The following is an 11305-nucleotide window of genomic DNA, read 5'->3' on the forward strand; positions in this document are numbered from 1 at the left end:
CTATAGCAGTGTTATTGTCTAATTGAGAAAAGAATGGTGACACCAATATTCTGATGCCTGAAGAGTTTGCTACATGTACCAACCAGATTGATATTAACTATTAAGAACTAGAATTAGTCCAGTTTAAATAATTCAACACGTAAGACTTGATTGCTATATTGAAAAAATGTCTCACAGAACAAGCCATATTCCATGCACCAGTACAACAGTACTGGCTAAATTATATTCATCCTGGATATACAGTATAATTTGGTTAATTTAGAATGAAATAGTACAAAGCAAAGTTGTGTGATTTTGAACCTCAAATATATTACCGGCTTTAATTGAGCTTTCAAATAGTGCAGGACCTAACAAAAAGGTAACTAATTACAACAAAACAATCATCTCAATTTCTGTACTATTGCTGAAATTTGGTGCGCTCGCCAAACAATCAAAGACCCCTCGGTCACACATCGTAACCTTCAAAGTTCAAATCCAACAGGGTAAAATTGTCTCCAGGAAATGAAAAATGTTAAGCTTTCCATATTTCCCTTTCTGGACGTTGTTCTGCCAATAATTTCACAATGGTTCCTTGTCCTGGGATTGACCCCAGATTTTGCCATTCGCTTCAGCAAGCCCAGTGCCTCAAAATGTTCTTCTGAATCACTAATAACAGTTCTGTAACTCTTAAAATCAGGAACACATCCTGCTCTACCCCTGCCCTTCAGGATTTTGACTGCAGCCACCAGCTGATCAACGACACATAGAGATGACAGTACAAAATTACAAGCCGCGATCAAGATATCCAATTGTTTGCATCTCAGGAAAAATATTAGATATAGAATGGGGCCAATGTGCTGCTACAAATAACCATATTAGAGGAGTATGTGGGTTTGAGGAACTTGAAGACAAGAACGTAGAGTCCTTTAAGATAACAATTTGGAGGATGTAAGAAATAATGTAGAAACAGGCTTGCAGGGGCTTGCACTGAGGTCTGAGAGGTATTAATGATTGCAGCATTTCACCAATAATTTGCGATCTTCGGTTATGGGGAAGATGAAGAAAAGAAAAGGGATTTGGTTGCATGACTTGACTGCAAATAAATGACAAAGTTGGAAATTTTCTCATACTTGGTTGTTTCTGCTTGAGCTCTAGCAGCCTGGTCAAGGTTTTTTAATGACGACAATGGACAACTGAAGGACAATGGTTCAAAAAAGGGTGGAATGAAGAAAACTAATATATCTTGCATTGTTGATCTGATCACTAGTATCAATAATTTAATATATTTCTGAGGAGTACCTTGTACCATAACAAACATGAAACCTGCAAAGGTTTGTCAAAATGAATACTTAATTGATCAATATGGGTAAACCGCTAGAAGGATACATCATCCACAAATACGATGTAAACGAGAACAATGAAAGAAGTGCAAAAAAGATGGCCAAGCATTGATGAAGTATCAATGTCCCATCATCTTGTATAAAGGTGGCGCATCATTACATGCAGGAAAATGCAAATAACACAAGGACCTATATAGCACAACCAATAGTTAAAATATATGAAAAACTGACATAGACACATACATCAGACATAACACAGAATGTAAACACCGGTAATAATTTGAGAAAATGAAAGTGATTGAATGTACACACTCGGACACGCCTTCAACCTGAGGTTCCATTGCGACATAAGTATCACACAATTATAAAATCCCGAAAATGTTACAACCCATGTGGCACATTATGACAGATTCTGCAATGAAATGTAGAGTGCTTCTGTATAATTTAACATAAACAAACGTATAACTACATTTAAACATTATGATGCAAAATATGCAATGAAATATGAATGGAATCAATATAGTTCTACTCTGAATATTGAAATACGGCACTCCAAATTAAATCAGTCGCTTGTTTTCATAGTAAACAGCAACCAAGCATGGTACATGTGAAAAGGTACCCAGGATAACAAACAGCAGATGTGTTTGTTGTGCATGCTTTATCACACAAAGACAAACTTTTAAGCCAAACCCACCATTAAAATAATGATATTCTACGACTTTAACGATAGTAAGCACGTGTAAAACCATTTATCATGCACAATTCATGTGTTCCCGTGTACCACATTTTTCCATGAAAGTTTTAGAGAATAAGAGATCACTGGGTAAAATTAAATAAAAATCAGTAGAAATAGCAACCACTAATAAGTGCATACCATCAAAGAGAATCCTGACATTATAGAAAAGTATATTTAATTTATACTCTTCAACTTAATTGTAGCGCCTCAAAGATATGAGGCCTACCAACGTGATATGAATTTTGTATAACAAAGGTTTTGTTCTCTCTCCTTTTTTGTGTTATCTCTCTTTCTATTTTTTATTTTTTTAATCTATAGAAAGTTTATACTTCTTAACATATAAAATAAGCTTTGACATCATCAATTCATAATCAAGAAGAACTGAGAAAGGGAGAATGAAGAATATATTTTAAATATTACCGCAGTTCAAAATCATGTAAACACCAAGGTCTCTTTTAATTCAGCGAGAACGCCTCCTCCTATATCTGGTGTAGCAACGGAAACTCCATAGAAATACCAGAAAAGCAACTAGAACCACTTGTAGAATAATTGCCAATTTCAAACCTAAACCAGCAACTTCCAATTTATATTTACCCAAAATTGTAAAGACAAGAAAATTTTGTTGTATAAAAACTAGTAAGTTACCACTAAGGCTATGAGCTGATTCCTCTGACTTCACTCCATTTTCTGTTTCCTTTTCAGAAAAAACACCCTGATCGCTTACTTTTGAATTGTAATTGCCATACATGTTCTCTGTGTTCCCACCCATGACACATGTGTTGGGACAACGAATAGTTCCATCATATTCATCACTCCCATCACAACAATCTGCAGTAATATTGAATGAAAATTGTAACTCAAAGTTGAGGGCAAAAGAAAAAGCTTAAATCATTCACTTTATGTGAAAGAATATTGCTTATGTGAAATGTTAAACAAGATCAGTTGCAACAGAAATTTTTAGGTACTGAAAAATTCGTATTTATGAAATAATTAGTCTGATAAGTGAAGAGTTTTAAGACAGGTCAAGACCAGTAAGAAAAAATGAACCAAAATTTCATACATTTATTACATAGACTACTTTGTTTCACTTGCACGTGAAAAATATGGAGATTAATGTTTTACTCGATCATCATCCAGACAATTTCAGAGGGAAACATAAACAATCCATCATTTTCAATAACTTAATGCCTTAGGAATAAGATCTATAGTCCATTCCTTTGACTTGGCAAAATGCCAAAAACAGGCCTGAACAAGAAACTTAGAAAAACATAAACGAAAAATACAGGAGAAATGTTTACCACAAAAGCGATCATTAACATGGGAAGAAACTATGAACTGTGGCTTGCTTCCTAGGTTTCTGCAATAAAACTTTCCTGCCGAACAAGCTGAAGTTCCTGTAGATAAATGAACAACCAAGAACCTCCTGACAAGTTATTATAAATGGAATAAAAATACACCTTAACATTTTGACACAGTCAGCTTACTCCATGTGTATCTTTGTTTTAAATTTGTTCGGTAAGAAAAGTGTGACATTTAAAGATAAAGAAACAATTTGTTGTGAATTTAACAAATAACAATGACAACCTAGAACGAATCTAGAACCTATGTGCAAAGATAATCCAAAGACAATGATAAACAATGACAACCTAGAACGAATCTAGAACCTATGTGCAAAGATAATCCAAAGACAATGATAAAGAGAGTAGAGGAACAACACCAAGATTGTTTACAATGTACTTCCCAACCTTAGAACCTCACCAAAAAGTTGTCAACACAAAAGCCCTAATCCACTTTCATGTATTGTTCCCTATTAAACTGATTTTGCAACTCTGTATTTATAGACTGATCAACATGATTAGAATCATGCATTGAAGAACACAACAAAAATTGCTTTTTAACAGCATGATTTGAATCATGCTTATGTTGGATTCAAATCCCTCTTTCCAGAATGCAACCTGGACTCAATTTCAGGACCATGATTCAATCATCATCATATGAAACAATCACAGAAATTAACAGTTAAGAAAATTTATAAAAAAGGAAAATATTAATGAGGAATGGCAGGTTCATCAAATGTAAGATATTTGTTATGGAATTACTGATCATGATAGCACATACCAGGTTCATCAGTGCCATCGGAACAGTCACAGAAATTGTCATTGAGACGATCTTTAGAGAAGGATTTTGATCCATCCTTACATTTGATGAACTCAGAGCTATAATATTTTACATCTGAACCCACAAAATAACCAAAATAAGCGAAAAATGAAGGTTTGAGGCACAAGAAGGGTTTTGAGATTTCATTACCTAGAGGGTGAACGCCAAGAAAAGAAGGGTGTGAAAATGAAAGACACGATGCGGTAGAAACGAGGAGAAGAAGGAAAGATGTAACAGAGTGGAAACATAAAGAATCCATGTCGATGTGAATAATGAAAGTGTGTTACATTACATTACAAATAGACATAGATTTGCTTTGTACTAATGTTCTTTGAGATGAGAGAAACGAGCCTCATATGTTGTTGACTTGACTTTATTTTACTTTGCAGTTTAGTTGTTCACATGAGAGGTTTGGTTTGGTTTGTTTTTCTTTCTATGGAGGGTTTATGTGTGAGGTTATCCCAAATTTCTCTTTGAAAAAAAAAATAATGTGGTATGACAAATTAATGTCTTGTGATTGAATTCTTGTTAAAGAATGTTTTACATATTCATAGCAATATGTGTATGTGTCTATATATATATATATATGAAAAATGGTACCAGACTTATTAGAATCATATTATAACGATATGTAAGTCACATTTTAACGGAATCGTCCCAACATATATTGAGGTTTAAAGAGAATTTTGAAAATTTTAAATTATTAATATTTTTTTAAATTATTACTCCCTCCGTCCCGCAATACTTGACCTACTTGGTCATTTCACACAGATTAAGAAAAGTTTAATGATAAAAGAAAGAGAATGATATTTTTACTGAATTGCCCTCATTATTATTTTTAAACCTTCACTTTTTTAAGTAATGATTACTTTCTTTGTTTCATTACAAACTTTTACATGGAGACCACAAAAAGTAACTATAAAGGGTTAACTTGTCAAATTAAGCTTAAAAATTTGAGAAGGTCAATTATTGTGGGACGAATTTTTTTCCAAATAAGTCAAGTATTGCGGGACGGAGGGAGTATATTTTTATTTAAATATTAACTTTTTTATTTTTTTTTTTCAAACTTTAGCATGGATAGCTACGTTATCAACTAGCTCACTACAAAAAAAAAAAAAAAAACATTATCAACTAGCTTCTAACTTACCGTCATGTATCTACGGTTTGATATCTAATGAAATGTTATAAGCATGTTCCTCCCAATAAGAAAAATTGATGGTTGGAATAAAAGAGATTTAAGAGAGTGAAAAGATAAGATAGAAACTAGTTAAAAATTAATTTAAATCTGATTAAATTGAATAATTTTACTTACTTTTGTCCTTCTATATTTTCAAGAAATTAAAAATGGAAACTATAAGAAAATAGAAAAATAATAAATTAGCTAAATATTCTTAATAAGTGATATCTATTTGAAAAACTAATGTTTAATTTTTTTTAAACAAAGTTTGTTTTTTTTTATTTTCAAATTAAAAAATTTTGTTACCTATAATAATGGTTTTATGAAGAGTTTAAATTCTATAAAAGATAATTTTTCTTCAAAAAAACATTCTTAAAAATTTCAAATGCAAAATAAACGAACAAATTTGATAGAAAAAATAAACGACTTCATGAATGTTAAAAAAAATAGTGGAAGACTCGTTGAAACAAAAAGTAGGAGGAGAGGAAAAAGTAGTTGACAGTTGTTTGTTATGGAAAAAAGATAGAGTTTGTGCAAAGAAAAATAGGAATTTGTTGGAGAATGACATGGTATGACATGGTAACTAATTGTTTGGTGGTCGGGGTTTGAACCACGTACCTTGCATATGTTATACATTGTCCCTACCAACTAAGCTCACGAGGACATTAAATTTATTTTTTTGAAATAATTAATGTATTATATTTATTGAAAATAGGAAATGTGTGTAAAAAAAATATAATTTCATTAGTGGATTAAAATAAGGGTATAACACGAAGAAAGAAAAAACATGCTTTCTTAATTAATTTAGTGTTACTATTTCAAAATGACACTTAATAACGAATGGATATAGTAGTTTAAATAAAATAAAAATAGTTGAAAAATATGATAAAAAAATTATATAGGAGTAATTTTGAGTTTAAATTATTTTTGAAAATAAAATAAAATAATAATATCTAATTTATTATCAAATGTGTATAACACACATATCTTAATTTTATTCAACCATCTTCTATTTACTCTTATTTTGTAATCCTAAGCTTAGTTGTCCATAGCATATGGAAGGTTTGGGGTCCGTGAGCCTAGCTTAGTTGGTATGGATAATGAATAAAATATGCAAGGTCCGGGGTTCGAACCTCAGCCACCACAAAAAGAATATGCAAGGTTCGGGGTTCGAACCCCGACCACCAAAAAAAAGTCCTCAAACTATTTTTAATGTTGAAGAATTAGCAAAAAGAAATGAGAGGTAAAAATTGATTGATAAATCAGAATTTCCTCTACTTAGTAGAAAATATAAAACCAGATAAGAAGGAAAAAGGTGTCACTGACTTACGGTAGGTCCTATACAAACCGATGTATATTCTCTGGAAAATATATAATGTTTAACTAAAAAAAATGACATGAAATTTAAAAAACGTCATCCACATTCTATTTCTACCATTAAGATGAGAACATCTCATTTTATTGTTTAACTTCCAAGTAAGAACAAAAAAAAAAAAAAAAAAGTCTATATCTCAGTCTTCAAATTCCAAATCCAAACATGAAACTTCCTTCATTCTGTTTGATTGCCAACCCATGTGCCTTCTTCCATGCTCCCATTCTTCATTGGTTGAATTCGTCACCTAAAATATTGAAACAGGAAAATGATACATAGTTAGATTTGAGTTATTTTACCTTAGTATAGTTTGACCAAATTAATTACTAATTTAGTGTAGTAAAAAATATTTAGTAAAATATATATATTTGATCAAGAGTACAGATCAACCACTACAAAAGAGCACTATATGGGAGCATACTTGTGACTAGTAAGGACTTTTTTGTGCACTCTTTACCATATTTGATAATGTCACAACTGTTTGAAGTTTTACACAATAGTGTAACAATAGTATCAACTAGAAAAATGCTAAATAACAAGCAACATAATTTAACTCATTAATTAAATAACAAACAACATAATTTAACTCATGCATAATCAATTAATTTTAACAAAAAACATGAGATTGGTGGTACCTGCAATATAGTATGACTGTGACTGCTGCTGAATATTTGGGATGACAACTTCAGTCCTCAAACTATCAAGATCTTGTAAATAATTTGAACAATATGTATTATAAATGGTAGTAGAATCAACAATACCATTCTTATGATTCCCATGATGAAGAAGATGATAATCAACTGCATTATGATCAGGTGTTTCTGCTCTAACTTTCCCTTGAGGTGGCACTTGCACCAATTGGCTTTGGTGATCTCTAAACATCTTAAGTTCATCAAATACTCTTTTATACTCATTGTAAACTTTTGTATACTCTCCATAAGAACCATTTATAGGATCCCTTTGCCTAGAGAGTGCTTCCCATATCAATGAATCCACAACTTTTCTTCTATCTCCCTCTTGAGCATTTCTTACAAACTTTGTTATGTTGCTAACACCAAACACTTTGTGCACTGCTTTGAATTCTCTACTTCTGCTTGATGGAAAGTAAGGTGCTAATATGCAATTTTCACTGCATTTTTTCCTTTGATGCTTGCATGCTGCGCATGCTTGATGCATCCCATTATTATTACTAATATTTCTCTGCATCCTACAAGGAGATTTAAAGTAAACTTCATATAAGATAATAATCATATAATTAATAGAAGCAGATTTTGTGCAAAATCTTTATATACAAAAATATTTGTTTCAGAAAAAAGAGAGTTTGGTTTACTAACGACTGCACCATCAAACAAGCTAAAAATTATCTATACCCTCAATATTGAGGGGATTTAGAGGACAAAGAATACATGTTTAAAATATTTTACATGTATTGACTTAACATGGAATTTTTATTTATTTTTTGACAAATCTTAACATGAAAGTTGGGAACCAAATCATAAGTAAATTTTCTTTCTATTATAAAACCTAACCTAACTTAACTTTTCCTCTCACCATACTATTACTTTTCGTAACTTGTTTTTGAGTTTTGTGACTATGTTGGTATTGTTAAATACATGCATCTATGCCATGATTAAAAAAAGAATATGAGAAGAATTGAAGAGTGTGACTGTGCTTAATTGCATATATGTGACATGCCAAAAGCCCCCATATAATTAAAAAGAATCTAAACTTGTTAATGCTCTTATAATACATATCTCAAAATCAAAAAAGCACCACAAAACTGAAGTAGAATAATTCAAGATACAAACCTTTGGAAATAGTTATTGTGTTCAAACAAATGAATAATCATGAGTAAGTGTATAAATAACATACCTATAATTATGTATAGAAAAAGCAGTATTGTTGAGTGTTGGAGAAGCACGGAAAGATTGCGATTGCTAATGTACGTGACTCTTGGAGTGATGATTATTTAAAGATGAAGTTTGTTTAGGAGATAATCACGTATTTATGCTGTTGTTAACCCGAAAAATAATAAGATACAAATACCAACTAAATCGTAACAAGAACTTTCAAGAAAAAAGAAACTAACTCTAGATACTGTTACGCTACTTCCGCACTTCCCTTTTGTACTCCCTCTTGGATTATGGTGTTTTTGTTACAAATCTTTGGATTTTGTTTTTTTATCAAATAAAACAATAAACCTAATATTTAATTTAAATACTAACTTTTCTAATTTAATAATGTTTTGTATTTGCTTCGGACCAGGCCAAGGTTCAATCCTCCGTGGCCCCACAACCCATTCGATCTGGCAATTGTTTCACAGGTTCTCCCAATCCGCAACACCCTACTGCGCTCAATGACCTTCCGGCGATCAGCTGACCCAACTATTGAAGGTTGTCGTTTGTAATGACTTGGTTTTACTCCACGATGATTCCCCTTTCCGTAAATGTATAAATACATCCATCCATTATAATGCAAGGTATACCTTCTTTCCACCTAAAAACATATCACTCTTCACCCTCTTCTCTCTCAATACACGTTAGAGTCACATTTTTAAATCACTCGAGACGCATAAAAGATTATTTTAAATTATTTAAGAGATGTAGTTAAATCTTTTATGGTGAATTTTGTGTTTAATGTTTATTACAACATAAATTTTATGTTTATACATATTATAGTTTATTTCGGTAGTCCACCTGAACTTTTTATCTAGCTCCGCCACCGACTATCAACCTTAGTATTTACAATAAAATTTATGTTACCTACTCAATGGGAGGAAGATCTAACCATACGGACAAATGCAATTAGTTAATGTTTTGAATTTCGTAAATGAAAGTTGATGATATGGGAGGACATGCGCGATATAAAATAGACTGCATTTTGGCCCGGGCTGATCAATTACTGAGATTTGTGCTTGCTGAGCAGCAGATGGACAAGACTGCCAACAGAGATTGCAACAATCGCTAGTAGCTGTATGGTTGTCAATGGACTGCACCGCGCATGGATATGCCAAGTGCATCTTGTCTTCAAAGAAGTGGGATGCATTGGAATTGGTTTTTGTTTGAGGAACCAGCAAGGAAATGTGTTGTATTGCACTTCTAGATTAATTAAAGCCTCGAATGTAGGAGATACTCTCAACTCTTATCGAAAACTAGCGTTAAGACATGTGCCGTCCACTTTTCTAATTTATCTTGTTAACGCATGTAAATTATGAAGAAGGTTTATTTGTGAAATTTTGATTTTAAAATTATAGGTATAGATGAAAATCTACCTACAGCTCCTCCTCTTGTCTTTTACCGCATTTCCCCTTTTATTCATTTATACCAGCACATACATACCTCCCCTCCTTCACGTAAATTTATGCACATGCCTCCCATTTTTACCCGCTCATATAAGTTTGCCCAACTCTATGTAAAAGTCTTGCAACAGATAATGGCTTCTCTTGTAAACTAAAATCGTTTGCCTTGGGGATGGTGAATCGAGGCAAGTGTGGTCTATGGCAGTTTCGGAAAGAATTATACATTGTATGTTGATAGTTAAGCATCAACATCTTTTAACTAACTATAGGAAGCATAAAATGCATCTTGGTGATTCTCAATGTAAGCATTGTGGTGATCTGACTGAGACTATGTTGTATGTTCTTCGGGATTGTCCTTCGGGCGTGAGTGGTCGATAATGATATAAGGCATCAATTTTTCAATGCTAATTTGGAGGAGTGGTTGCATATTGATTTGAATCATGCATGTTGGTGGTGATAGCTCGAGTAAGTAGAGGAATAAGGAGGAGCATTGTGTTTGATTTGAGAGACCAATGCAGCCTTGGTAACACATATCTAGCGCCTTTAGTCAGTATATGGCAGCTAATACAAAAGAGAGGGTTGAAGGTAGGAGAGTGAAGCAACGAATTATGGTTGGTTGACTCGGTCGCTGGAAAGTGAAGATTTGTCATACTTATTGTAAGGCAAATGTGTGTGCAGATGCCTTGACAACCTTGGGATGTAGAAGAGGTTCTGCTTTGATTGTCTCTTAGCAGCAGCCTCCCACTCACATTAGTTCCTTGATTTTTGCATAGTGTAGGGACTATGCATCCTCGTTTTGTTGTGTTGGAGTTTCTTATTTGTCTTAGGTGGGTTGTTTTTATAGTCACGTTTTTGTCCGCATTTGGCAAGTGTGTTCTGCAAAAAAACTTGTTTAGTCATCATTTTCGATGTGTATATTGCTTACTCATTTCAATTCAACTATTTCATCATAATTAACCTAAACCTTCCAGACACTCTCAATGCCATCAAAAGTCCTACCCAATTAGTATCACAAGTAGGAGAAACTTAATGAGACTAAATAAAATGAAACATACTGGTAGTACTGTTGCACTAATTTATCTAACTCAATTTTAAACTAATATACTAATATTTTAAAAAGAGATTAATTTTGATGCAATCAATGTAAATGGTTTTATGCCGTCAAATAGTCACGACCAATGATATATTTAAGTTTTGATATAAGAATTATATTTGAAGTCGAATATTATTAATTTTATATCACACA

At 32.5% G+C, this 11305-nt stretch overlaps 2 protein-coding genes across 13 annotated transcripts; both read right to left on the reverse strand.

Moving 5' to 3' along the window:
• Nucleotides 1-188: 188 nt before the first annotated feature.
• On the reverse strand, nucleotides 189-4502 carry LOC146931671 (kinase C substrate, heavy chain-like protein). 11 transcript variants are annotated; one of them, XM_085703225.1, is made up of 6 exons: nucleotides 4363-4502; nucleotides 4174-4287; nucleotides 3354-3449; nucleotides 2701-2883; nucleotides 2476-2619; nucleotides 189-1302 (listed from the first exon to the last, which is right to left on the reverse strand). In XM_085703225.1, the coding sequence occupies exons 1-5, from the start codon at nucleotides 4469-4471 to the stop codon at nucleotides 2516-2518; spliced, it is 606 nt and encodes a 201-aa protein (XP_085559351.1). In that variant the 5' UTR covers nucleotides 4472-4502; the 3' UTR covers nucleotides 189-1302; nucleotides 2476-2515. The 11 variants fall into 11 exon arrangements, with proteins under 11 accessions (XP_085559351.1, XP_085559353.1, XP_085559352.1 ...); XM_085703227.1 differs by having other exon boundaries at nucleotides 189-1731; XM_085703226.1 differs by having other exon boundaries at nucleotides 189-1754.
• Nucleotides 4503-6690: 2188 nt separating this feature from the next.
• On the reverse strand, nucleotides 6691-8758 carry LBD2 (LOB domain-containing protein 2). 2 transcript variants are annotated; one of them, XM_085703249.1, is made up of 3 exons: nucleotides 8634-8758; nucleotides 7397-7968; nucleotides 6691-7008 (listed from the first exon to the last, which is right to left on the reverse strand). In XM_085703249.1, the coding sequence occupies exons 2-3, from the start codon at nucleotides 7965-7967 to the stop codon at nucleotides 6989-6991; spliced, it is 591 nt and encodes a 196-aa protein (XP_085559375.1). In that variant the 5' UTR covers nucleotide 7968; nucleotides 8634-8758; the 3' UTR covers nucleotides 6691-6988. The 2 variants fall into 2 exon arrangements, with proteins under 2 accessions (XP_085559375.1, XP_085559373.1); XM_085703247.1 differs by lacking the exon at nucleotides 8634-8758 and adding an exon at nucleotides 8570-8594.
• Between the last annotated feature and the right edge of the window lie 2547 nt (nucleotides 8759-11305).

The sequence above is a fragment of the Medicago sativa genome, chromosome 4 (genome assembly GCF_051527215.1).
Source record: "Medicago sativa cultivar Bolivia chromosome 4, Bolivia_mono, whole genome shotgun sequence".
Lineage (NCBI taxonomy): Eukaryota > Viridiplantae > Streptophyta > Magnoliopsida > Fabales > Fabaceae > Medicago > Medicago sativa.

What these genes read in the sequence shown, in the direction of transcription:
- LOC146931671 (XM_085703222.1), bottom strand. Translation starts at nt 4,471, where the DNA reads ATGGATTCTTTATGTTTCCACTCTGTTACATCTTTCCTTCTTCTCCTC. An exon ending in TCTTGGCGTTCACCCTCTAG is followed by an intron (nt 4,288 to 4,362) that starts GTAATGAAATCT and finishes TTGTGGGTTCAG; the next exon opens with ATGTAAAATATTATAGCTCT. An exon ending in CGATGGCACTGATGAACCTG is followed by an intron (nt 3,450 to 4,173) that starts GTATGTGCTATC and finishes ATTTATCTACAG; the next exon opens with GAACTTCAGCTTGTTCGGCA.
- LBD2 (XM_085703249.1), bottom strand. Translation starts at nt 7,967, where the DNA reads ATGCAGAGAAATATTAGTAATAATAATGGGATGCATCAAGCATGCGCA. An exon ending in ACAGTCATACTATATTGCAG is followed by an intron (nt 7,009 to 7,396) that starts GTACCACCAATC and finishes TCAATATTTTAG; the next exon opens with GTGACGAATTCAACCAATGA.